The 27,963-nt window shown below is 44.5% G+C and overlaps 2 protein-coding genes across 3 annotated transcripts in view; one reads left to right on the forward strand and one right to left on the reverse strand.

Annotated features, from left to right (window-relative positions):
- Nucleotides 1-10,914, reverse strand: part of cUnh16orf89 (chromosome Un C16orf89 homolog) — a 302,917-nt gene extending 292,003 nt beyond the window's left edge. Inside the window, exon 1 of the mRNA XM_083977151.1 lies at nucleotides 10,911-10,914. The gene's annotated coding sequence lies outside the window, so the exon portion shown is untranslated. The remainder of the gene's footprint in view (nucleotides 1-10,910) is intronic.
- pde4a (phosphodiesterase 4A, cAMP-specific) lies at nucleotides 1,665-26,347 on the forward strand. Of its 2 annotated transcripts, XM_083977148.1 has the most exons (15): nucleotides 1,665-2,816; nucleotides 4,659-4,844; nucleotides 5,716-5,752; nucleotides 5,966-6,036; nucleotides 6,947-6,996; nucleotides 8,378-8,490; nucleotides 16,669-16,762; nucleotides 16,865-17,028; nucleotides 17,317-17,415; nucleotides 18,110-18,274; nucleotides 18,757-18,856; nucleotides 20,043-20,197; nucleotides 20,354-20,476; nucleotides 22,054-22,236; nucleotides 22,996-26,347. In XM_083977148.1, exons 1-15 carry the CDS (start codon nucleotides 2,620-2,622, stop codon nucleotides 23,542-23,544), a joined length of 2,286 nt encoding a protein of 761 aa, XP_083833274.1. In that variant the 5' UTR covers nucleotides 1,665-2,619; the 3' UTR covers nucleotides 23,545-26,347. The 2 variants fall into 2 exon arrangements, with proteins under 2 accessions (XP_083833274.1, XP_083833275.1); XM_083977149.1 differs by lacking the exons at nucleotides 1,665-2,816; nucleotides 4,659-4,844; nucleotides 5,716-5,752; ... (1 more) ...; nucleotides 6,947-6,996; nucleotides 8,378-8,490 and adding an exon at nucleotides 12,451-13,591.
- Nucleotides 26,348-27,963: the final 1,616 nt, after the last annotated feature.

Consider the following 27,963-nt stretch of genomic DNA (forward strand, 5'->3'; position numbering starts at 1 on the left):
CCAAAAACAAAAAAGTGTTTGGAGTGAGTTTTCCACTGAGACGAGCAGGAATTACAAATTAAATTTAATCAGAACAGACATGAAAAAAAAAGCAAAAAAAAAAAAGCAGAAAGACAGCAGTTCCCAACTTTTTCCAACTCGTGACCCACTTCAAAATCTCTGAAATTGTTGGCGCCCCACATCCAACCCCAGATCTCACTTCACTTCACTTCAATACTCCAGTTTTTGCTGTTAGTGTGCGATCAGTCGGAGATAACTAACAAGTACACAACGTGGTCTGGCTGGCCAACAAAAACACAAACACTCCTTATCACTGGCTTCTCAGTGTGATTTATACTGTTTTTTTTTATCATTTTGTATTATTTGAAAACAATATTTGTATTTTTATTTCATCTTTTCACCATAATTGGACTACGGTGGCCCGCAGGGTCTAATCCACTGTAATTTGAAGGAAAAGCATGCAAAGAAATAAATGCTCTGCAGAGTGTTTCCAGTGGCTTCCATGTGTTTTCCAAGTTGCACTGAGCTCTCATGGTCACCGTTACAACCAGAAAAGTATATAGATGTAAAAACATTTCTTATTTCCTAATCTTTACCCTTTTCATTTAAACAAAAAAAGTGCAATTCATAATCTGTCTGGTTTAATCTCTCAGTCAGAGAAGTGTAACCCTGGAGTATCAGTCAGTGCAGTTCACACAGTTCACACTTTGCTTTGCAATAGTTAACTGAGAAATTCGACTCACTCTCTGCCCAAAGGATATTGCCTCACTTGCCACAGTGTTGTTTCAACATGCCGTTTTGGTAATACCAGGGTGAATGAGGTCTTTAACGGAGTTATTTATCAATACCTCCTGTTCTGAAAGTAACAGATAACATCTAAGGAACGTCTGCAGAGGTTCAATACGTACAGACACAGACGCTTTAATGTGGTTCATTTATTTTTCAGTATGAATGGTTTTTTTTTTGCTTGCTGTCTGTTTAGAAGGCAAGGCAAGGCATCTTTATTTATATAGCACATTTCATACCAAGGCAACTCAATGTGCTTTACATAAAGACAAAACATTAAAAAAAAGAAGCATAAGACAGAATAAAAACAAACAAAACACTGAAAACTGAGTTAAAAGCAAGAGCAAATAAAAGCAAATAGAAGCATGACAGTGGATGTAAAGTGTATTGGGATCATGTTGCATAGTGATCTATACAGTCGATTCATTTATTGATTGATTGGATAATTGAATGGCTCCAACATAGTTTTTTTTTGCATTAACGCTGCAGTAACATGTGTCAGAAACCCCCCTTGAAGCTGCCTAACATCACTGTCTGCCATGTCATGGCTGAATTAGCTGGGGGTCGACCTAATGCACCTTGTTAGGAAGCTGTTTCATGGTCTAATTGTTGCTGGTGGAGAATATTAAGGCAGCGCTGTGTCTGTTCGCAGCTAAAGGCCAAGGAAAGCGCTGTCGGTGAGCGAGGCTGTTGATGTCAAAACACCAAATGTTTTGGGCGCAAACCTTGCACGCTCTGCAGTAGAATGTGTAAATATTTACACAGGGCAATGAGTCAAGTCCTTTTTTCTCCCAATTTCTCTCTCTTCCCCTCTCTCTCTCTCTATTTTCTCCTCCTCTTTCTGGGTTGTTCTCAATCTTCTCTTCAAATCCTCATCACACACACTCACACACACACACTATGTGTTGCTGTATTCTTGCGCCTGTGGTCTGTTACTCTTAGTGATTAGCCTTCCTGTTGCTGCAGAGGAACTGTGAGCTGAGAGATAAGGAAAGTGAGAGCACATGCTTACAGAGAGAAGTGCAAGAGAGAAGAAGCAACAGATACAAAACCAAGGACAAAGGACGGGTTAATTGGAAAATTAACAGAGACCACGGGCTTCTTGGTTGTTTTCTGTTTGTTTTTCTGCAGCCTGAGTGTCAGGAGGCTTGAGAGTGTCTGTGCGACATCAACCTGCAGAGCAGATGGGGGCAGAGGTCTGGTTTGGGCCGGTTGGTCTCAGCAGCAGCAGCAGCAGCAGCAGCAGCAGAGGAGGGACTCACGCATAGAGCTGAGGTGGTGAAATATCAGAAGAGTTCTCCTTTGTGTGGCTGTCGGTGCCGAGAAACAGACAGACCAACCTCAAACAAGCCTGCACGGGCAAAAGGATTAAGAAGACCTGCGTAAATCCTGGGAACAAACTGAGGATGTGAGAGGAAGAAGAGGAGGAGGAGGAGGAGGAGGAGGAAGGGGGGAAACCAGAGTTTAAGCATCCAGGGCACCGAGGATCACAGCGCTGGATGTGCATGTTGATGCACTTTGACTCCCCTGGCATGAGACACGTGGGCGGGCAGCAGGACTAAAAAAGGGAGGATCAGGCCTTGTTATTAGATCTGGCTCTGGATTGAGGACAGTTTGCAGGTGCTGCTGCCGCTCTGTCTGCCTGAGACGTGAGTCGACATACTAAAAAGTACATGAGGAGGAGAGGGGGGGGGGTTCGGGGAGCTGCGTGGGAGGGAGAGACAGCAGCCGTGTACAGAGCGAGACAGCAGCCAGTTTCAAGTGGAGGCTGGGGGAGTTTTCTTCTTTAACTGGTCGGCAGCTCCGGCAGCGGGGCCAGAGCTGGCAACAGCGATGAGTCAGAGGAAGCTGACACGACAGCTGAGGTTGTGGGAGAGTCCTGAGGGTCCTCCTGCTGCGCCCTCGCTCACCTCACCTCTGTCACCACCAGTCGATCAGTCTCGCGGACACGGGGGCTCCGCTCTGTTTCGCCGGATGAAACTGAACCGCAGTATTCAGGAGCACAGTCGCTCGTCACACTGTATTTGCAGGTACAGCTCTACATCCAATCCAAAAAAACACCACAAACACTCATCTGTAATTTTGCCCAGTTTTAAAAAAAGAACCTGTAGTGATTCATATTCGCTCTGCTTCTGCATCACTTCAGGTGAGGCGTGAGCTGAGCATTTTTTGTGCAATGTGACTGTCAGACGAGACAATAAAGAAGATTTCAGAGGGAGTTATTCCATGCACATGCTGTAATAACCCTCGCCAGATTGATGAGATTTGGGGAAGTGCCGAATTCAGAAAACTCAAGTCTCATAATTAGTCTCTAAGTTTGCAGACGGGTGGAAAAAAAAAAAAAAAAAAAATCAGGGATTAGCGGCGCACAGCTTGTGGAGGGTCTCCCTGGCAGACATTTTTGATGTGTTTTTCATTACTGAGGAGACTTGTTTAATGATAATGTGATCTGTAAACCATAGACGCAAAGCCTTCTGGGGAGAGAGAGAGAGAGAGGGGAGTGGGGGAAAGGAGTGGCTCCTAATTGGCCAATTTAGAAGTGAAATCTAAAAATATCCGCTACTTCACGCTTAATTTTAGAAGAGAAACTGAAAGGCGTTCACAGCTGTGTTGACAACAAAAGTTTGAGAAGTTTGGGAGGAGAGAGAGGGGAGGTGTTGTGGAGATAAAAGTTCTTCTACATTAAAAATAGATGCTGCAGCTACACTGCAATCTGCTTCCCTCTCTGTCCTTGTCATCCCAACGTTTGACTGCAGCCTGAAAGCAACTACTACATATTAATATTATTATGCATGGGGAGTCTTGTCGCTGATGTAGTGAATAACAAACCTTGACAAATTAAGCAGGATGCCGTTCACAAATATTGGCATATACGTAAATTGGTATCTGTCGTGTACTGTGAGAGGAAAAATTCACAAAATATGATATATAACCCCCCCGTTCAATCAACGGTGAACTCATTTCTTGGCTGCAAGATCGAATCTTTCTTTCATCTTAGAAAAAAAGTTGGTCTGAGTATAGTTTTTTTTGCTGGAGAATAAAGGCTTCCTGGCTGCAGGTGTTGGGGAGAAAAAAGGCGAGAGTAACCGGAGAAGTGTGTTGTCGTGTCCCCTTTGGCGGAGCTCGACGCTGAGTGGATCTGGCAGATTAGTTTCTCTCTGCCTTGTGTTTTGGGGGGTTTTAATGTTAATCAGCAACGTGCTGGCCCGATGCTGCGTGGACAGATGCTACGTCTCACTACTGAAAGCTGAAAGGAGAAGACAGACGCCGGGTTTAGCGGACTGCAAAAATGCCTTAATCACCGCCGCCTCGGTTGCGGATGCTAATATCCACCTTGTCTCTTTCTCTCAGTCAGTGGTGATGGTGTTTCCCAGGGATGTATAGGGAGGTCTCAGTCCAAATAAAAACATCTCAATCCCTCTTATCCACAGATAGACTGACTGACTGACAGACAGCTTTGGCCCAGAGAGGAGCTGGAGTTGATGTGGCCCATTTGCTCACTTAAACACAACTCACTCACAAAAAATATGACTTGTCAGTAATGTGTAATTCTCAGGGCAGCCTAGTGGCAGGCTGCCAATCCAGCGGCACCACTGCTGCAGAGTCACAGCTGTACGAGTCAGCGCTGCAGCGTGTCACATCTCTCTCCCTTCAACTTCCTCTTTCTCTCTCTCTCTCTCTCTCACAGAAAGCAGAAATGGTGAAAGAGGACGGTGTGAACGGCTCGTGTTGGGGTGTTAAAGACGATCTTGACACTTTTTTGTGTGGTGTTACTACTGTATAGAGCAAGCAGTCGAACAAACACCTAAAACCCCCCGCCCCTTGTTTCCTTCTCTGTCCTCTTAACCCCTTCCCCTCTCTCACACACACAGCTTCGACTCGGAGAATGGTCCCTCCCCAGGCCGCAGTCCCATGGATTCACAGGCGAGTCCTGGGTTGGTGCTCCACCCGTCCTTCCCCCAGAGTCAGCGCAGGGAGTCGTTCCTGTACCGCTCCGACTCGGACTACGACACGTCCCCCAAAACCATGTCACGCAACTCCTCCATCAACAGTGAGGGGTAAGCAATGAGGCCCATCATCCTGGATCTATCATCAATCATGTTATTATTAGTTTATTTAGGGGACATTGTGCAATGACATTAATCATTTACAGAAAATGAGAAGATGGTTGCACCAGATTCAGCTCACAGCTAATTTCCATCTGCAGTCCCAACATATAACATATAACAAACAGACAAGAAACGCAGACCACAAACTACTATACAAGCGTGATACACAAATAGACAGTAGACAGCACATAGACAATACAAAAAAACAACAGTTTCCACATCTAAAAAGACCAGATCAAGTGCAACACACCTGAGAGAGGTGTATACCCTATCCTATATAATCAATGGAGAGAAAAGCTAAGTCTTACAAGATACAAATATATATAAAACATTTTAGATTTCCACAGTTCATATTCCATAAGGTTTTAAGATAATTCATCATCATCATCATCACGCGGCAGAAACTGCTGAAACATGTTTTTTTTTTTTTTAAACCCACAGTGTCCTCTGCTCTGTCACACACAAACACACATACACCACGGTGACTGCACATTATCCCAATCAACACAGAAATGGTTTTGATTGTAATTATGCGAGCATTATGCTAATGAAATCATGATGAATCCTCTTAACATTAACTGTTGTGCTCTGTTTTCCTGGCTTGTCTTTTTTTTTTGGTAAGTTTAAAAAACCGCCCTAAAAACCTTCCGCTGGATTATTTCTCTGTGTTTAGACCCACGTAGGTCTTTGTAAACACCCAGCTCCTCTCATATAAACACTAATATTGAGCTCCTCAACTCAACCGCCCCAAACCCGCTCGCATTCATCCCATTTTTCCTCTCCTCTTCTTTCTTTCTTTCTCTCTCTCTCTCCGTCTCAGACACGCCGAAGACATGATCGTCACCCCTTTCGCTCAGGTACGTTTCCCTCCTGCACCTTCGTCTGCCATGTTTTAATTGCTGCAAATGAATAGAAAAGGTGTCTAATTAGTGCAGTGAACTTGTCCCCCCCTCTCCTCTGCCCACTCCCTCCCTCCCTCCCTCCTTCCTTTCCTCTTACTTCCCTCCCTCCCTCCCTCCCTCCTTCCCTCCCTCCTTCTTTCCCTCCTACGCTGTCCATCCATCCCCCAGGTGTTGGCCAGCCTACGAACTGTAAGAAGCAACTTCACCATCCTCGCCAATGTCACAACACCCACTAACAAGTCAGTATCATGCTGTCAGACACCCCCTTCTCTCTCCCCCCCCCCCCCCCCCCACCCCCCACCCACACCCCCCGACTTACACTCGTCACGACTGCCTGCTTTGTTTGCAGTGTGTGTGTGTGTGTGTGTGTGTGTGTTTGCTGATGTCTCCCCCTCTTTCCTTGCTCCCACTTTTGCCATCACGATTAACCGTTTTTTTTTAATACTTATCAGACTGTGCTCTAGTCTAGAAAATATGATCCGTGTTATCTGGCGTCTCTCCAGCTCTCCACCGTCGGAGTGAGGAGGACTGAGTGTAGAGAACACCGTGCCTCAGATGTTATGTCCCTGACTCTGTACCCAGACGATGCAGACGGTCAATAATACTAAAATTATTTTCCTTTGTAATGCAGTAGACAGAAGGAGCCGGAGTTGGCAGGCTTTTAGCTCCACGTCAATGTGATATATATATATATATATATATATATAAAGCAATGCAGCACAGAATTATCAGCATCTATAATTATACAGTGTTGTGCCCTGCAAATACCTCCCTCACTACACAATTATGAAACCATGAAGGCTGTTTTAGAGGAGAGAAGAGCTCAGGCTTTGTCTTAGACTATTTTTGGACACTTCAATATTTGAAGTGAAGCAGGGGAATTTTTATGGACTTTAAAACATTCACACATCACAGCCGCATACAATATTCAGAGCTGTTTTAATATAGACATGCACTCATCTGCCTTTTTATTTTTTATTTTTTAAGGGATGTATAAATGAATAACATACGTGAACATGTGTATATCCCCCCTCTGTGAGCCCAGCCTTTTGTTGCCTTGTCCTGTTTAACGCTGAGTGCTTGTTGAACCCCAGCAGGGGGCAGTAGCGTGTCGTTCTCCCTCTGATGTAAGGCTGTGTTCGTCCACAGGAGGTCACCAGTGACAAGCCAACCCACTGTTCCCCAAGCTACACTCTCTGGTATGTTGTCTGCTAATTAAAAACTCTTAGTCCAAAGAGTCCCACAGTCCCCTCACACTGTGTTAAGGACACGCCAAGGCTCCCACACTCCCCAAAAGCCTCATCAGGAATGAAAATGACTGCAGAACATCACATGGCTATTACTGAAGAACGGTTTAATTAACCACACTGCATACATGTTAACAGATTACAATGCCGAGGCTACATTAGATGTAAAGATTAAGAAAAAAATAAAGCTTCTCTTACACACTAGATGTGTAAATTACATGTCTGATTAATTATCAATGTGCAGTTTTTTTAATTTATTTTTTTTACTGTCACTGCACTGAAACTGAGACTAAACGCTTTGACCTACTTTTATTTGTTAGATGACAAATGTTGGGCAGCAGCACTACAACGCTCTTTGAATATTCCCCTCAGAGTTTGACGCCTGACATCATCACTTTATTTACTTTGAACCAAACAACTAATATCAGTGTTTTTAATCATACAAAGTATGTTCATAATCAAAGACAGTGGCCGATAGATCTATAAAATATTTATATATATTTGTTTATTGGCTGTTACGGATTTATTTTAAATGTAGCTCTGATTTACGTAATCCATGTGCAAAACATGCATCTGTCTTGTGAAGGGACTGCATACAGAAATTGAAAAACGACTTGTTAAGCTTTAAAAATGAGAAAATTTGTTCACATGAGACTTTATAGCAGTTGTCTATAGTAGTATATAGCCCTCTTCATCAATTTAAATAATCAAATTATAACATAGGGTCACTCAGCTGATTGTAGCCTATATCAAATGCAGAACCATTTCACTGTGTTTCTAATAATCATAGATATTCATACACTGTTATAACATCAGAATGAGCACAGAATTTGGGTTTAATTGTTGATTAATTAAACATGAAACACATTTAATTGTAGAGTGATGTCTGTATGTTTTGTATTCAAAGTATAATTTAAACTAGTGAACTGCCTTGCTCTGTTTATAAATATTATACTGCTGTAAAACCATGTGTCAGCATCACATGATCAGTTTAGATTCAGTTTAGATTATATATATATATATTAAAAGACTCTGAGTCAACTTTAGAGTGGGAGTTTGTCAAGTGTTTTAACTTTAGTTAGTGGATTTGCCTCTTGCAATGTTATAAATTCAGGCACATTTTTTATTATCAGATGTGACCAACATGGAAACTTGCCATTAAAGCTTTTAAATGATAAATCCAGGTATTGCCAAAATACTGAGCTGCAGCTTTGGACCTTAAAAGCCACAGACCACTGTTAAATGGACAATGTTAGGTACTTTTATGAAACTATTTGTGCTCTTCCTCTGCTGGTCTACAGACTCTGTCTCTGTGTGTTTGTGTCCTTCCCAGAGGAGACGTACCAGCAGATGGCTCGGGAGACTCTGGAGGAGCTGGACTGGTGTCTGGACCAGCTGGAGACCATTCAGACCCACCGCTCTGTCAGCGAGATGGCCTCCAACAAGGTGCCCACTTTGTCCACACACACACACACACACACACAAACTCACGCTCACTCCATCTACTTTGCTGTTGAGTCGATATGGTGCCGGGCTTCTTGATGTTTCATGATTCATGAGAATATTTCACCATGTCATGAAAGGTCATGAACGGGCTGCAGCTGCGACACAGCTGTGACACAGTGGACAAAATACAGCGACATCTGCTAACTTCCTGTTAAAGCTTCCACTCCTTAGTGAATAGAAGCAATGCACAAGGTGAAAATGTAATTTTCCAGATCTGGAAAAGCCTTGGAAACTGAAATACACCCCAAAAGTTTTGGAAAAGTCATGGAATTGTCCACACGAACACAGGTATTTTTTGAAACCGAAGTTTTGTTAAATAAAATTCTGCGTCTACACGAGCGGTGTAATAAAAATACGCAACTGTAAAGCCTCCTTCGCTGCTCGTCCAGGCTCCTCTGTAGATGAGCAACTGCATATGACAACCAAATACAGCTGACAGCATGCTAATAAACACCAACACCAACTTTGTCACGTCCATTTTAGCTCGATAACATTAACTCTGGTTATTACACGGCTCTTCAATTCTGCTCTGGTCGATCGCTGCGTTCTACAGTCTGTTATTTCTGAATAATGACCGTCGTCAAGTATAACAGACCGTTGCTACTAGGGACGCCGCTCTGATCAGCGCAGCACAGAAAAGAGAAACTACGCAGGATATTGACTTTATGTTTAATTTTTACTTTCATTAAACAGCTTCAGACTAATTGTGATGTTAAATAAATGCCTTATAACTTGTTACAGGGAGAGTGGAGGTTCCATACATCCTGTTGGACGGGCACTAGGCACTATTTACATAAGCATGCACGCAGCTCTGAAGTAATCAATGGAAATAGTCGCGGTTGTCATATCCACATGCAACCGCTGAGACCCAACTCGGCCGAAAACTTCACCCTGGACTCCGATTTCAATAGACCACGGTTTCACTGTTGCAGAAGCATGGTTGCTTGTGGACAGAACAGCTGGAACACATGTTCACGGTTGCAATAATAATAACCCGGGCTCGTGTGGACAAGGCCTTAGCAGTAACAGCCTATATGTGGTTGATTTAAAATTGATAAATAAAAATTTTGTATCCACAAATCTTGCGCATTGATCTGATCAGTCTGCCACCGTTCTCGTCAGGTCACGTCAGCTTTCTTTCATATTTAATAGAGGGAGGAGTCGGACGATACCTGACAGTAATGTTCTCAGCTGTCAGGTATTGTCCCACCCCTTGCTGTAAAGGGTGAAGGCGAAATATAATAGATACAAGGCTGAAAATCACAGCACATGTCTGTTCTGATGATACAAGTCAGCGGTGTAAAACTCAAGCATGTGATCAAGCCCCCTTTTATATTCAATAGAGGGTGGGACAATAACTGAAAGTACAGCTTTCAAGATGATGTTGTTTTATTCCTATGTTTCACGCATACATTGACAGTTTAGGGGTCACGTACTGTATAATCATGGAAACTCACTGCCAAGTCATGGAAATGTGTCGGCTAAAATGTGTATGAACCCTGAAAGCAGCTCCACTGAGGAAAATTATTAAAGTGAGGTGAAACAATAACCCTGCATTCATGTAGTCATGTGTCTATAACTCACTTTGTCCAAAATACTTTTAACAACAATGCTACAAGGATGTAAAAAACTCTCTCCTAACACATTCTCACATAATAAAGTGGCTAATTAGCTGTGGTGGTGATCATGTGCAGCTCTTCCTGCTGTGTATTGGGGTCAGTTTGCAGAGGGCTACTGTACTGTACTGTATGTACACGATGGCCTCGGTTTATTTGTAATCCTGTGGTAGTAATTGTACTGCTTAAATAATTAATGCGGCCCGGCTGCTGCACCGCGTATGTGGTCAACCAGCGCCTCTGTGGCATTTGGTAAAAAACTAATGTTTACAAAACATTTATTGGGTTGTTGTTGCAGTGGCTGAGCGTTTTGTGTGCAATAACTGCAGGGGCTGGCAGCGAGGAGGATGTGGTGGACTTTGATGCATTTCATCTGCATCTAGGCTATGTGTATGTGTGTTTGTGTGTGCGTGCATGGGCTGGCTTCTTAAGTGTGCATGCATTTGTATTTGAGGAGACACAGGGACAGAGAGAGAAAGAGAAAGAGAGAGAGAGAGTAAGGAGAGGGAGGCTGGCGGTCTGTGGGTGGGGAGGACATGAGAGGGAGAGAGGAAGAGGAGGGGGAGACGGGTCCTGATGCTGCTGTCTCTGCTGTAACCTTGGTTGCTATCGAGCAGCAGCAGGGTCTGCCCTTCCCTTTTAGTCATTGGTTTGCCACGCTGACCACAAGCCATGTGGTTCGGGGAACGACCAATCACAGGGAGGCGATGCTCCTTTAATAGAGCTGCTCAGCCTTAAAGAGACACTCACCCACCGTCATCATCACCACCATCATCATCATCATCATCAATACACCTTGTTGGTTTTATTCCAGAAATCCCTCCCGTGTTGCACTTCGCTATTAATTAATGGTTTTTGTGGTGTAATTAATGGTTTATGATGACACGAGGGAAGGATAAAGAGGAGAGTGCTTAGAGGACACCGTGTGTGTTTGTGTATACGCGTGTGTGTGTGTGTGTGTGTGTTTATAGGCTGTCTAGCTATACGTGTGCACATGCGGCGTGCACGCGCGCAGGAGTCTCGCGGGTAAAAAAAAAAAAAAAAAAAAAAAAGACAAACAGTCTGTGAATATGAATCTGTTGCCGTCTTTTTGAGCAGAAACCCTGCGCACCGCGCCAACAACACGGAGACACACACATGACTGTTCCCACTCAGTCTCACACACATACACACACACACACACACACACACACACACACACACACACACACACACACACACACACACACACACACACACACACACACACACACACACACACACACACACACGCACACACACATTTGCGACAGACGTACATGCTGTCTCTTCGGCGCATGCGCACTCCGCGGCGCAAAGCAAAGCGCCCGACACAGACACAGACACACAACAACAAACACACACTGGCACGCACGCACGTAACGCGACGCACACGCACGCCACGCGCACGCACGCACGCAGCCCTGATTAGCTTGCGAGAGCCGCCGCCGCCGTCTTCGTCTTCAGCATCCAGGGAAATGGCGCAAGAGGCAGCAGAAGCAGAGCAGCGGCGGAGGATCGACGGCAGCCGACAGCGGCGGGATTATTAACTTTATTAACCTCCGGCGGCAGCTGCAGCAGCATCGGACATGGAGGAGTGACACGGAGCAAGAGAGGAGGAGGAGGAGGAGGAGGAGGAGGAGGGACCGGGCTACAGAGGAAGGAAGGAAGGAAGGAAGGGAAGGAAGGAGGAGTGACTGACTGACTGACTGGCTGTCTGTGGGCTCTCTGTGTCGGTGCGAGACGGGGCTGATGATGATGATGATGCTGCTCTGGTAGGAGTCGGACTGTGACCGACCGACTGGGCCTGAGTGGGACCGGACCGCGGGGGGAGGGGCGGTCGACGCAGGGAGAGAGGGAGCGTGTTTTTCCAGACCACCACCACCAAAACCAAAACTACCACCGCTGCTGCTCTGGTGTGATTCCTCCAGCCCTGACCGTCTGTCTGCTGCAACAGGCCTGCTTGCTGCTGCATCCCTCTCTCTCTCTCTCTTTCTCATCCTTGTTTTTCTCTTGCTATCATCATCTGCCCCCCCCTTCCTCCTCTCCTTCCTCCTTCCTCCTTCCTTCCCTTCCTCTCCCCACCACCTCCCCTCCACCACCTCCTCCTCCTCTCTTTTCCCTTTTCCTGATGTTCCTGCTGTCATCCAAGCTCCCTTCTTTACCTCCTCCATCATCCTCATCATCACCATCCGATACTCCTACTGTCATCCCTCCACTCCTCCTCCGCCACCGTCACCGTCCTCTCACCTCCGTCGTCTGAATTTTTTATCAACTGTTTGTCAAGCAGCTCAGCTTCCCCACAACATCATTTCCTCTCCGTTTACATCTCTCTCTCCCTCTCTCATAACCCACTCCTCCTCTCCTTTCCTCTCCTCTCCTCCTCCGTCGACTTCTTCTCTCTGTGCCCTTCAGACGCTCCCTCCCTCCCTCCCTCTCTCTCCCCCCTCCTCTCCTCTGTTTCCCCTCCATCTTCCCCCCTCTCTCTCTCTCTCTCTTTTTTTTCGGCTCCCACTCTCCACTCTCCCACCTCTCTCTTACCCTAACCCTGCAGTGACTACTGTAGATTTGGGTCAGTCTGCTGCTCAGCTAAATGGGATGAGATGTAGTCGCCACAGCAGCAGCGGCAGCCGGATCCAGGGGGGCTGCTCCTGGTCTGGGGAGGGGGGGGACGGGGGAGACGGGGGGAAACGGACCCTCATCTTTTTGGAGACCACCAACCAACCAACCAACCAACCAACCAACCACCAACACTGAGGCTGGAGGCTGCGGACTCTAGTCTGGACTGAGTTGGGTTGGGGTGCTGCATGTAGGCAAGGACGGTCCGCAGCAGCAGCCCCTTACCCCTACCCTCCCCTTCCCCTTCCCCTTCTCCCCCCTCTGTGTTCCTACGCCGCCCCTCGCCGCCGCTTCTCGGGGGGGCAGCCGTCACTCTGGAGTGTCCCGGCTTGACCGGCTGCGGCCTCTCCTCCTCCCCACACGCCCGGACGACGCCCTCCTCCTCCTCATGCCACTGGGGGGGCAGCACCTGCAGCGCCCCCTCCCCCGCCCCGCTCCACCACTACCACCGCCGCGCCTCCTGCCTGTGCCACCTGCCCACCAAACCGCCGCCGCCGCCCGCCGCCATCACCCTCGACAACATGGGTGTGGTGGAGGCCATTGACCCGGCGTCGTCCCCGTCCCCGTCCCCCTGCCCCTCGCCCGTACCGGGGGGCTACAGGCTGCCCCGCTCCTCCAGCTACAGCCCCCTGCAGGGGAGGGCGGGGGCAGAGCTGGACCTCGGTGTCGGTGCGGCCGCCGGAGGGGTTCTGGAGGGGGGTGGGACGGCGGCGGAGCGCAGGACGCCCTTAGTGGACCTGTTCTGTGAGACCTGCTCCAGGCCCTGGCTCATCGGCTGGTGGGACCAGGTAGGGACCCCCGACCGAGTTCACAGAGAGAGAGGGGGGGGGTAGAGGGGGGAGACGAGGCCTGACAGGGGCAGATACCGTGGACTCCTGAAGTTTTGTGCATGAATTAACAACTCGTCTCTCTCCTGACTCCATGTTGTTATCTTCTTCAGTCCATGTGTGTGATGTTATGTGTTCATTGGGAGCGGGGGGATAGTTCCTTACATGATTACGAATACGAATATGAATTGAATACGAATAACTTTATTAAAGCAGAAGTAAGCGGAATGTTTGTGTTAATATAAGTCTTAAATAGTTATATCTTCCGACAGCAATCACTTACATAGAGTGTTTGGTCCGAATCACGGGTCTGTCAGTCACTCTGCTCTGCTGTAAGCCGAGGAGAAAACTTTTCTTGTATACTTCCTTGTATCCTACAAGCTTTATCCAATGAGGAGAGAGAACGGCATGAAGGGCTGTGTGTGCAGCCAAGGGATGCGCGTGAATGTGGTGACGTAGGGACGAGGACCAATAGATCCATGACGAGGGCGGGGGCTGCTAACTCCATCGGCTGACAAGAAGTTAGCCAAAACGACCGGATCGCTTACTTCTGCTTTAACAACTCGTCTCTCTCCTGACTCCATGTTGTTATCTTCTTCAGTCCATGTGTGTGATGTTATGTGTTCATTGGGGAGGGGGGCGAGTCCTCCATGATGTAACATGGGGGACTAGTTCATTACATTATTACGAATACGAATTACTTTATGAATCCCTAAAGGGAAATTCATTTGTCTGTCAGCTGCAGAAGAATTGAAAGGTCTGATGGCTGTGTGGGTATAAAAGATCCTCTGTGTCGCTCTGTCCTGCAAAAAAACAAAAAGAGAAAGGACATTATACTGACTGTGTGTGGTGGTGACTGGAGGTTTTGTGTGTCTTGACGGTGGCTTTGCAAGAAACTGTAAGTCAGTGTACGTACCTGTTCATTCATTTATACATGGACCCACTGAAGGGGAGCAGTGATAAAGGCTCAGAGTTTATTAACTCTGCTCTGCTTATTGTTTCTATATTGCAGCAGCACTGTAAACAAAAAGACAATATCAAAGTCGTCCTTCCTTACATACCTTGTTTACATAGCAGCCTGTCTTTTGCGAGAATACAACGAGCTGCTTTGGGACTCAGGGATAAGCCGTCCAGTTGTCTTCACTGCAGGTACATTGCAGTGTCACATAATGTCCGTTTCCATCCTCCACACCTGCGTCCCACATCCCCCCCTCTCTCTCTCTCCTGTTACCCTGAGGCTGGCCTCAATACAGACTTAAGGAAGCCAAGCATGCTGCCAGTGAAGGACAATGCTTATTGTCTCTCAGGACTGAGGACATGTTTCCTTTTGTTCCAGTTTTTTGTGCAATCATTCTGCATCCACAAAAACCTATGAAATTAGAGACTGGGGGGAAGTTTTCTTTGACATGTCAGCTTCGTATCTGATGTGGTGCGACTGTGTCACCGGGACAAATTGTTGCGTTTGTCTTTACTGTTTCATGAGATGACATTGGGAACATTAGAAGTGTGAACGATTTGAGTTTTATTGCACAAGTAGGAATCAGGGAAAGGTCACATTTTGCACATGTGCATTTGTATTTGCGTGGATGAAGCCCTCGTGGGTCCCTGACATCCACAGGTGTGTGTTTGTGTGTTTGTGTGTGTGTGTGTGTCTACGGCCATGTGTGTGCAGAGTTTGCATGTTTGCCTCATTAGTCAGTGTCAGAGGAAGAGTGCTGTTTGTCCTGGCACTCGGACTGGCACTGTGGAAGTGTTGGTTGGCAGCTATGACTCAGCGTTACAGCATTAGGAAAGGAAGGAACCAGAGAGAGAGAGAGGGAGAGAGAGGAGGAGGTTTGGGCCAAGCCTGCTGCTTAAGTGTGCCACTGGGCTTGACTAGCTTTCCCAGCCTCTGATGATGACTGATCCTGCCTGACTGCCTCTACAGTTACCTATTTGCTTGGCTTAGCGTCTAGCGAGTTAGTGGCCGGCGAGAGTGAAGGACGGTGGGAATGGGTGAAGAGCCTGTGAAAAAGGAGGAGGAGGAAGAGGAGGAGGATTTTGGGGGCTGGAGGGGCAGTAGTCAAGAGTGTTGTTTACCTCGAGAGGGAGGGAGGGAGGAGCAGATATAAGCAACAGAGAGACGTGGAGAGGGAGGCGGCGGCGGCGGCGGCGGAGGGGAGGGTTGACCTTGGTAAAGGTCAGAGACACCTGCCTACTCCCTCAGATTGTCACCCAAGCAGCCAGCCAGCCAGCCACCGCTCGCTCGCTCCGCACACACACACACACACACACACACACACACATCAAGCTGAAGGACTGACTGTGAGGAGGCAGTTGCCACGGCAACCGCTCCGGTTGCCATGGAGATTGTTATGTGTGAAAGATCAGTCAGTAGGACACAGACTAAGAGAGAGGGGGGTCTCTCTCTCTCTCTCTCTCTCTGTCTTGTCCGAATCACATTGTACCTTCACGTGACTTACCGAGACAGGGGGTAAAACGATCGAGCCTCCGAAACGACGAACGATGGAAAAAAATAAAATAAAAAAATAAAGATAAAATGTGAAAGAAGGTTCAGGAACAGTGGTTTTTTTTCTGTCTGCGGGGATAATGTATTCACTTAATCACATTTGTGTCTGTACTGCACGGACTGGCAGACGAGCTGTTCTTGATTGCCACGGTAGATGTATGGAGAACAATACGTATGAACACGGCATATCGCTGCAGCATATCAATACACAGCAACCAAAATACAAGCACACACACTGAATTGGGGGGGGGTATCGAACAGTATGTTCTCATCTGAGAAAGAAAAAGGAAAAAAAGGCATGATTCATAATTGATTTTTTCACCCTTTACTGAATCGAGCCCGAATGAGGGTGATAATTTATTTTCTCATATCTGAATCATAGGGATGTTTTTCTTGTGAAGTGCAGCGTTAACAAACTGCACGTCTTTACATTTAACTTCTGCATATACCGGTATGTCCATAACCGTTTTGCTTGCAGCTTGTGTCCAAGGTGCTCACTTTGTGTGTCTCTTGTCTGTCCCCTCCTCAGTTCAAGAGGATGTTGAACAGGGAGCTGTCACATTTGTCAGAGATGAGTCGCTCAGGGAACCAGGTGTCAGAATACATCTCCACTACCTTTCTAGGTAAATCAAACCTTTGCCTCTATATCAAGTCCCTTATATTGCTCTGACCCTCCGTAAGTCTCCCGTCCCGCCTGACCTTCAAACTGTTGATCCTCCTTCCAGATAAGCAGAACGAGGTGGAGATCCCGTCCCCGACCTTGAGGGAGAGGGAGAAGCCCATGTGTCACATCAGCGGTGTGAAGAAGCTCACGCACAGTTCCAGCCTTTCCAACTCCACCATGCCTCGCTTCGGCGTGAAGACCGAACACGAGGACTCATTAGCCAGGGTAAAAAGGACGGAAAAGCAGCCCACCAGATCACACACACATAACAAAGACACACTGAAGATCCCTTCTCTACATATTATATGTGATTTCCACAAGCTAAAACATCACACATAACATATCCCTTTCAAAAGTGATCCATTTTAAAGCTACGTCATGGGAAGATGTTTTGCTTAACTAGAAGAAACCGGCAGCAACCACAACACACAACAATGTTAAGCAGCCATAAACTGTTGTTGAAGGATATTTGTGCTCATGTGCCGTCTTGTTTCCTGTTTGGTCGTCCGTCAGGAGCTGAGCGACTTGAACAAGTGGGGCCTTAATATCTTTCGTGTGGCAGAGTTCTCTAATAACCGACCCCTCAGCTGCATAATGTTTGCCATCTTCCAGGTGAGAACGACAGATCCTACAGTGGCCTGTGACATGTAGATTGACTTAAAGGGATAGTTCAACATTGCCATAAACCCTATAGTCTTAGCAGTAGGTTCATTACCTTTAATTGTCGGTGCAAGCTACTTTTAGAACGGCGGAGCAGAGCTGCGAGCTGCTCAGAGCTACGCTACGGAGGCTAATGGGATTTCTTGGTTTCCCTCATCAAACTCATCAAATAGACAATCCAAAAACTCCAAAACGCTCTGGTGGACAAGTTGTGACCTGCACATTCACCACACTATGAGATAATAACAGAATGTTACCAGACAGAGTTGTTTTCGGGGCAAATTAATGCAAAACCGCTGATGCGTGTTCCCGTCTGGGGCAGTTTTTCAGCAAGCAGTCTCTGCATTTGCCTCGAAAACAACTCTGTCTGGTAACGTTCTGTTATTATCTCACGAGAGCGTTTTTGAGTTGTTGGATTGTGTATTTGATGAGTTTGATTAGGGAAACCAAGAAATCCCATTAGCCTCCGACCGTAGCGTAGCCCTGAGCAGCTCGCGGCTCTGCTCCGCTGTTCTAAAAACATCTTGCACCGACAATCAAAGGTAACAAACCTACTCCTAACTCTATAGGGATTATGGCAATGGGCCAATTTGCTAAAATGTTGAACTATCCCTTTAAATATGTGACCATCAACCCTGTGCTGCAGGAAAGAGATCTACTGAAGACCTTTCGGATCCCTCTGGACACATTTGTCACCTATGTGATGACCCTGGAGGACCACTACCATGCCAACGTGGCCTATCACAACAGCCTCCACGCTGCAGATGTCACTCAGTCTACTCATGTACTGCTCTCCTCACCAGCTCTAGATGTGAGTACCATGGCTGGTTTACCACTGATAAAGAAGAGGAACTATGCAGGATTTGTAGCTTAATCATGCTACATTTATACCTTTGGAGTAATTGTCATGGTTTAGTAAATGGCTTAACTTGTTGCAGGGAGAATGGAGGCTCTATGCCTTCCACGTGCGTGTCACTTAGCTGAAAAACAACACATAATCCAGTTTATGACAGATTCAACTACACAAATATACATGTCATAACATTGTATATGATATATAACGTTATCTACCGCTCTATTGATTGATTTCTCGCCGGATTCATTGTAAACAAATGCACATGGCCAGGAAAAGGGTTAGCAAAACAGCGGAAGAGCGACCGGATTTAGATAGTTCATCTTTACGAGTCAACGCAAATAACAAATGCACTGATAACTTAACTTGCACGGACCAAAGAAGACAGTTGCCAAAGTCCAAACCAGTTACACTGACTGTTTTTCGTCTCCCTCCCACAGGCTGTGTTCACTGATCTAGAGATTCTAGCAGCGCTATTTGCCGCCGCCATCCACGATGTGGATCATCCAGGAGTGTCCAACCAATTCCTCATAAACACCAGTGAGTTGAATGAGAAAAAGACACACACAGACACATGAAGTCATAAAAACACAGAATGAGAAAACAACAAATGACCTGACCAGATTTTAGAAAGGGAATGAGACAGCTGAGCTAAGATACACTATATACAGTATACTACACTAGATATCCTATGTAAAAAATTAGATGTGGTCACTTTTATATGAGAACTATAGGTAGGTAGTTAGTAAATTACCTTTATTTAAACTTGTGAGTACAGGGGCCAGCTCCAGTTACAGTGCAGACGAGCAGGACAAATATATGTACAAAACAGATAAGAAAATAAAGATACAAATCAATGTACACACAGTAAAACACAAGAAGCAGAACAGAAAAAAACAGAGGACAGGAAATTAGTGACTGATGATTTAAAATGACTGAAGGGGACAAGTGAACTTAGCTTTAAGGTTGTCTGAAGATTGTTCCAGGTATATACTGGAGGGCATAAGCAGAGAAGGCAAACCTCTCCAGCTCAGTATGGATTTTGTTTTTTTGTTTTTTTTAAATGCAACCATTTGCTTGAGCAGGTGTTATAAGTGTTTGTGGACGGAGCAAGTAAAGAAGAGATGTATATGGGGAGCTTGCTAGTGAGAAGAACAACATGTGGGAACCACGTATTTTAGCTAGGGAGGTCCACCCTATAGTATAAGCTATACAGGGTGCAGTGATGTGTGGAATTGGCAGCACCATTGATAAATCTAAGGGTGGAATGAGAAATGGCATTTAGAGGTTTAAGAGTAGAAGCAGAGACATGCATGTACTGTATATGATGTCACCATAATCTAATACAGACATAAAGACAGCCTCGACAAATGTCTTTCTACATGGCACTGGAAAGTGTCATGTCATGTTTGACCAAGTGTTTTTACAAGATTATCAAAAAAGTGCTTCACAAAACATTTAAAAAAACACAGCATACGAATAGAGAACGGAAAAGAGACAAAATAAAGTTTATATAATATAAGTTTATCATCGATCCAAATACCAAGATAGTTGTACACGGGGACTCTTTCAATATGGGAACCATGTATAGTGGAGATCTAGATTATTGCATGTATTGCTAGCTTTTGAAAACAACATCCATTTAGTGTTGAACTATGTCGACAGTACCTGGCATTTCACATCTCACATGATGCTGATGGTGGAGCATGTGTGTGTTTGTCCTCAGACTCCGAGTTAGCCCTGATGTATAACGATGAGTCTGTGCTGGAGAACCACCACCTCGCGGTGGGCTTCAAGCTGCTCCACGAGGACAACTGTGACATCTTCCAGAACCTCAGCAAGAGGCAGCGACAGAGCCTGAGGAAACTTGTCATTGATATGGTGAGTGTCATCATCAGCGCGTTGCATTCTGTATCATGATGATGAGCACCTCCACTTCTCATCATCTGGGTCCTGTGTAGCTCTTCTCCCACCAGATCTTACTGCTGTGTTCATTGCCTCTAATGCCCCCGTGCGCTCTCTCTCTCTTCTGTCTAGGTTTTGGCAACAGATATGTCAAAACACATGAGTTTGCTGGCAGATCTCAAGACTATGGTGGAAACCAAGAAGGTGACGAGTTCTGGAGTACTGCTGCTGGACCACTACACTGATCGGATACAGGTGAGATGTCACCTTCAAGTTATTTCCAAATAGGGATGGGAATCGAGAACTGGCTCCAATTAATTGGTTCAATCCATCTGCATCATTTGCCTTTATGCTCAACGATTCGCTTATGTTTCCCATTAATTAACGAGTTTGTGGCGGCCCTGCACAGAATCGTTGGGTCCATCTCTCAGAGAAAAGAAAATATTATGTTTTTTTTAACAGCGTTTCACCGTCTCGATCGTTTAATATTGTAAGAGATCTAGGATCCAGAGACCCGTTTTACATTTGTTTATACACTTTCATTCATTTTAGCACGTTGTACGTCTCTTCTCAAGCAGTTATCTATCTATCTTGGTTAATCAGTACTCAGAGACTCATAATAATTCAACTTTTTCCACACAGAAAATCCACAGGAATCGATAAAGAATCGGACCGATAAGCAGAATCGATAATGGCATTGATATCAATAAAATCTTATCAATTCCCATCCCTATTTCCAAAGATCTTCGATCATTAGTTTTCCCATTTAGCAGATGTTATTCTTCACTTCTTGTAGGAGAAGGGACATACGATCAGAAACCAGATCTCAGCTAGTGGTTTATTTATGCTTCTCTGTCAAAGTGTGGCCCCTCTGCACAGTGTGTGGCTTGTTTATGGGGGATAAGACCTTGTTGTAATTTATATGTCCTTCCTGAAGATGTCATGACATGACAGTGACTAGTGAGTTTGTTATTGTACGTTTTATATCATGTCGTTTCCGTCGTATGTACTGTACGTCTTTACTGTGGCCTCCTTGAAAAAGTGTTGTTGTAATCTTCAATGAGATTAAGACTTGTTTTTTTTATTTATTTAAGTTTTTATTTAAGTGTGTTTCAGTAGCTGGGGAATTACAAGAGGCTGAACAAGACAGAATCTGATTTAACCCACTGTTACAAATCTTTAAGATCTAGTTTACTGGCTCAGCAGGATATGAATGTATTTAGCTGTTTCAAGGTTTTGACAACGAGGAAAGAGAAAGCTTTGGATGGGGTACAAGTTTGTGGTAGGAAAGTGCTTTTCTGCATTGAGTTGGAGGATTTTTTGTTGGATTTTTTTGTTGTCCCCTGGAGCCCCAGAGATGTTTTTTGACCTGATTGAACCTGTATGTCTCATCCACAAAAACAAGAACTGGATTTCTATAAACAGATCAACAGAAATAAAGGAGAAGAGAACATGCCAGTGGAAATTTGAATCCTGATTGACTGAGCTCAAGGTTTTCCCACTGATAATTATGATTCAAGAGTTGTGGAGAATGGTGCAGGGAAGAACTGCTCTTGGGTTTTGGGATGACGACATGATTTGACGCCGGACAGTGGCTGTGATGTTTAAAGGTCAAAGGTTAAGCATCTTGATGCAGCTGAAAGGAGAGAGAAGTTAAGCCAGAGTCAATGCTGTAATAAGTCCTCAATGAATCCCTATTATGTTTTATTATGCACCAAAAAGAAAAGCACATAAAAGCACATTTGCCTTTTTGTTTTTTGCTTTTTGCATATGATAAATTCCTATTTCCATTACATTGTTGCGTGAAAACGTGTGTGTGTGTTTTTTTGCAGGTGCTGAGGAACATGGTGCACTGTGCTGACCTGAGCAATCCCACGAAGCCGCTGGCGGTGTATCGCCAGTGGACGGAGCGAATCATGCAGGAGTTCTTCAGGCAGGGAGACAAGGAGAGGGAGCGAGGAATGGAGATCAGTCCCATGTGCGATAAACACACTGCGTCTGTAGAGAAGAGTCAGGTAGGTGGTCAGCACTGAACTATAATACAATAGAATATATGGGAATTAACTGGAAATTGGGCGTAATTTAAACAAACTTTATCATGTAAATATTCTTTTTTGTTGTAAGCAGACATCCATGCAAAATAATACAATTAAAAAACATGACATTTCAACAGATTTATTTGTGAGTAGAACTTCTATCTGCTATCAAGTTTTAATGAACAATCAATTCTTTTACTGAACAACAAAAACTTGAATGTTGAGTAAAATATTACTCACCCCTCCCCCCCCATCTCCCACCCAAAAAGTAAAATGACCCCCAAAAGTGTTGCCTCCAGGGTTCAAGAAATCATCTATGATAGATATTCAAGTGTACTTGCATTAAATCTGGTTGTTTTTGCCAAGATTATGCTACAATATATTTCCCCCAACTATATTTAAGGTCCCTGTTAACGGCCAACCTTCAATTTTGTAAATTTCGGATTCATTCCCGTTTATTCCCATATATTTCTGTTGATTCCCATGGAAGGTTTCCAACTTTTGCAACCCTAAATACAACACATATGCACGGATACGATCCTGTCGCAGCATGATGACTGTGAATGCGGTGGGTGGGGCGGTGGGGATGAGTACAGTGAAGCTGTCGTCTCTGATCGCGGCGGGCGTCCTTGTGCATTTTTAATGCTGATTTGCAGGAAGTGAAATGACACCACTGTGCTCGTCGATACGATGTTAATCATCCTCTGACTTCCTCTCTCTCTCTCTCTCTCTGCGCAGGTGGGCTTTATCGACTACATCGTCCACCCGCTGTGGGAGACGTGGGGGGACCTGGTGCACCCGGACGCCCAGGACATTTTGGACACTCTGGAGGACAACAGGGACTGGTACCAGAGCACAATCCCCCAGAGCCCCTCGCCGCCGCCGGTGAGCCAAGACAAGGAGCTGAACGCCTGCATGGACAAGTTTCAGTTTGAGCTCACTCTGGAAGACAGCTCTCAGACGGATCAGGGAGACGAGGACGAGGACAAACCCACGCCGAACCACGTGGCGCAGGACTGCAGTCAGGGGGAGGAGGAGGAAGAGGAGGAGGAGGAGGAGGAGGAGGGGAAAAAAGAGGAGGAGGAGGAAGACATAATGGCAGAGGAGGAAAATGAGGACATAATAGAGGAGGAGGAGGACGAGGTGGCGATGGAGGAGGAGGTGGAGGAGGAGCAGGAGGAGGAGCTGAAGGCTCAGCTGGAGGTGAGATCGGAAAAGGAGAGACTTTCTGACACAAGTCCTGTAGAGGAAGAGGAGGATTCTTCTTCACAAGCCGAAGATACATGAGTTCTGCTTCTGTATCTCCCTCCTCACTTGCACACATTATCTTGTTCATCCTTTCAATGGCCAAACCAAGAACAAATAATAAGACTGCAATGACAATAACAGACCTTTAAATATATTTTTCAAAAAGGGAATTAATTAAAAAATCGCTTAAAGAGAAGTTAATTACACAGCAACTGTAGATTTGGAGCGGCGACGACGAGTCCTTCGACCGATTTTCACGATTGAACTTTAGACGGAGAGGGATTAAGAAGAGCAGTGACGACGGGGCAACTGGAGACAGCGTAGCACTCTGGGACTGGGATGCACACACACAAACGCACAGGAAGTGACACACAAACACACACACACACATACACACAGGAGGGCAGGAGTCAGTCATGAAGAACACACAGATACAAATGTGTGTAATTGTACCCACACACACACACACACACACAGACATACACACACACACACACACACTTGACTGTATGTTTGTATGTGTGCATTGACATGAGGGACATTGATCAGTGATGAATCTCTTTGGAAAAAGCCATCTCTTAATGGAGTATTAACTAGTGTTCAGTCAGTATTAGTAATTCATGTTTGTTAGAAACTCAACAGAAACTGTTCTCCTAAGAAAAGCTACAGTCGACGAGTGACTTTTTTTTTTTTCCATTTCTGTCGGAAAAGAAAAATAAGAGAAAAAAAAATCCACAGAGTTGGAGGAAGAGGAGGAGGAGGAAGAGGAGATGAGCGGAAGGAAATAAATCGGAAGAAAAAGGAAGGAAGATGCTGCGACGAAAGGGGCCGTCGGGTCCCAAAAACCCCCTTTTCCCTTTACGAGGAGAGTGCTACTGGTGCGAGATGGCTCTGTGCCTTTCTGAAACACCAGCTTCCTGAACGGAGCTGTCGTGAAGCAATGCATTGTGGGACAGGAGTGTCTTGATTTTGTTAATCATTTTTGATTGTCTCTTGTTAAAGATCTCTCTTTACTGTTCATGGTATTGTGGTGTGTTCTCTCACACGTACGGTTTTCTGTGGTGATATGTTTTAAGCTGTAAGTCTTCCTTTTGTTGCTCTTCTGGTAATATAATAACTCAGAACTCTAGATGCAGAGCAATCACTACTACCACCACCACCACAACCACCAGTGGACTCTTTCCAGCTTATGGTTTTTTCTTATTAGAATGATTTTTTTAAACTTTCTGAGAATAAGCCATGTGATGCTTTGATGCATAAGTTTTGCCTATTTTCTATTTGACGGTTGCTAAATATGTTGAGGGGGATACAGAATTATTTCATCAGCAGAACAAACGTCTCACTCGTCGCCATCTCATGCCCACTTGCACTGTGTGTGTGTGTGTTTTTTTTTTACGTCTCCTCATACTCTCAACAGTTCTCACCAAAGTTAAAGGACGAGAAACTTCAGTGGGTGAAGTGAGTCGAAGGAACAGACGAGACTTTAGAAAAATCAGGGAGGCAGAATGTCAGGGGAAAGAAAGCAGCGTGACTCGGCCAAAAGGAGGCGTGGCGGCGGTCCCTAATCATCCTTGTTATGTTTGATGCTTTTTTGCCTTAATGTCAGATGCAGGATAACAAACCTGCCGGTATGTAGATTTATAATAAGATATATAATAGATATCCTAGTATATTTATATCACGTCTGTATGCTTATTTCTGTGAGTATCAGTGTGTCTATACACAATGTATCCAGCATTGCATTCGGAGGGGAAAGGGAAAACATTGCTGCCAATTAGTCGTTATGTTGTTTCTGTGTTTGGACCAACATAAAGAATGTGTTTTGTTGTTTTTCTTTTAATGAGGACAGTGAAGCGACTATCGCATAGGCACCTGTAGGCATCGGAGTGAGGATTTTGCAGGCTATGAGATTGATTGAGGACGTCCTTTGTTCTGAATCTGACCAGATATTGATTTGCTGACATGATGGAGTGAGTGTGTGTTTGTGTTTGTGTGCGTTGTGTGGTCATCAGATAAAGGATACAGGATGCTAAAGATGCTGTCATGTGTGTGTCATCGTTCGCTCACTGGCATCGCCACATCTTGTCGAATGGTGTTTTTTGTTTTGTTTTGTTTTGTTTGGGAAGGGGCGGGGAGGAGCCGATCAGCACAGCTTAAATTGGTCACAGTTTGTTTAGGTGTCAGTTTTTCACAGGGTCTAAAACATGAAAAAAAAGAAGAAAAAAAAAAGAGAAGAATATAAAAGAACATGAGTGTGGTTCTTTTGAAGGTAAGCACAAGTTTCTGCAGGTCAGTAACTGAGCTTATCTGGAGACACTGCAGCTCGGTGCAGCAGAAGCCTGTGTGTTTGACCTGCTCTGTCGCAGGATGGAGCAGAGCTGCGGGGCCACCACACAGGCTTTCATCTGGTGGAATGGGAATCCAGGATTTATTATTATCGCAGTTACTTAAAAATAAAAAATAAAAGATTCCCATATGCATCGGCCTTTTACTTTCAAGATGTTGCTTTGTTTTTGTGGCTTCTTGTTCTGTCATAAGCTATAAAAACATTAATATTTAATTGCCATACAAACACGATACTGTAGCAATTGTTTCTTATTAAGAAAATTATTCAATTGATTGATTGCTGCCATTCTTTTTAAATGATGAAAAGAAAACCATGGGAAGTGTTTTCTTTGAACAGTTTGTGTACAGTTTATTTTTATATCATTCTGGTGGATGGTCTGGAAAAACGAATCACGTGTTGATGATATAGCTATAAGCATTACCACTCATGTATATAATGTAATATTGGATTGTAAATTAAAAATTTATCCAAGTCATAATGATTGACGAATAACCACTTGGGGTTGTTAAGTGAACCGCTGAAGCACTGCAGGCCACATCCACACCTTTTCATTCTCTGATTATATTTTTCGCTCACTCGTACTAAAGTTCTTTCACTTTTTTTCTTTCTTTTTCTTTTTCTTTTTAAATTGTGCACATTTATTATTATTATTCTGGTTATTATTATTATTAAAATCAAAATATATTTGTACCAGCACTTTATTTCGTCAGGTTTTGAGGCAGACAGTGTGTTTCAGGTAGTGTACAGTCTTTGCTGGTGGTTTGGTCATTGGCAGTCACTTGTTGATTAGATCCCATGGGACCAAATCACGAAACCCTCATTGTGCAGTAGTCAATGTTAACCCCTTTCTAGAGGCATAATCCAACAAACTAGTCATTCTCTATTAAATGTCCATGTGAGATTGAACTTATTTGACTGATAAAGTCAAATGTAGGGTGATGTAGTCACATAGGATGTGGCACGTTCAAAGAAAAATAAATGTGTCCTTATCTAACCTGGCCATTTCTAGTACTATCACCACCTCTGTTTCTTAGTAACTTTAATCACTAGCCTGATAGCCTCAATGTCTGTCCCATGGTGGCCTAACTAGCTGGTTCCCATCGGGGTTGCTGTCAGGTTACTTTGTCGCTGACTGACTCCCTCTGAGAATAAATCTCTGGGCTGTAATTCATGTGTTTGTTCACAAATAAGAAAGATTATTCAAGGGAAAAAATAACATGAAATGATTGTAATATTTGTAAATGATCTTGCTGTAATGTGTAAAATGTGTCCAGTTATTTTTTATTATATTATTTTTATGAAAGTTTTTCCTCTTGACAGAGCTGAGGTGTCATTTTGTGAATAAATGCATTTAATAAGCAAACATCTATATATAAAACAATACTATAGTATATCAGTATATTTTTCTTTTATTTCACTGTTCAGTACTGTAAAGTGTGTTAAAAATACAAATAAAGTAAGATTTTTATATTAAATGCGACATCATTGTCACGTTTCCTGTTATTACTTGCTTTGTTTCCATGAATACAATTCAACCATTAGTCCTGTGACTGGTGGTGCAATGTAGGCTTTCCCTAATTGACAGCACGATTCCTATTATGAACTGGATATTGCAGGCAACACCCTTTGGTCCTTTGTGGGCTTTGTAAATCTCAGCTGGCTTCTATCTTTAATGGTGTGTTGTGTACAGGGACCATTATTTAGCACACTCTTTGGTCCTCCTGTATATGTTTTTGTCCACCATGTTTTAATAGTACTGATAAAAAAAACATGCATGACTTCATGAAAGAAATGTCCACAGGACAAGAATGGGCTATTATTAAAAACATTTAGACCACTTTAGAGATAAAGTAGTGCACATACAGTAAGTGTTTTTGTTCTTGTCCATCATAAAGTACTGTTATTTAACAACCTCATACAGATGTGAAAATTACCCTCAGCAAAAGAATAGGAGTCCTGAAACATGAACTGCCCACCACAGGACTCTGACCTCAATGGCCTCAATCCATCTCATCACATGAGAAGACTAAAGCACTTGTGTATACTGTAAAGTTTACTGATAATGAAATAAATTCATCATGGCATTATTTTTTGACGGCAACCTCGCTTCC

Source organism: Trachurus trachurus, assembly GCF_905171665.1.
Source record: "Trachurus trachurus genome assembly, chromosome: 8".
In the NCBI taxonomy this organism is placed as follows: domain Eukaryota; kingdom Metazoa; phylum Chordata; class Actinopteri; order Carangiformes; family Carangidae; genus Trachurus; species Trachurus trachurus.

Excerpts from the sequence above, each read along its gene's own strand:
- pde4a (XM_083977148.1), top strand. The coding sequence starts at position 2,620 with ATGAGTCAGAGGAAGCTGACACGACAGCTGAGGTTGTGGGAGAGTCCT. Across the intron at positions 4,845-5,715 it reads TCCTCCATCAACAGTGAGGG|ACACGCCGAAGACATGATCG; the intron begins GTAAGCAATGAG and ends TCTCCGTCTCAG. Across the intron at positions 6,997-8,377 it reads TCCCCAAGCTACACTCTCTG|AGGAGACGTACCAGCAGATG; the intron begins GTATGTTGTCTG and ends TGTCCTTCCCAG.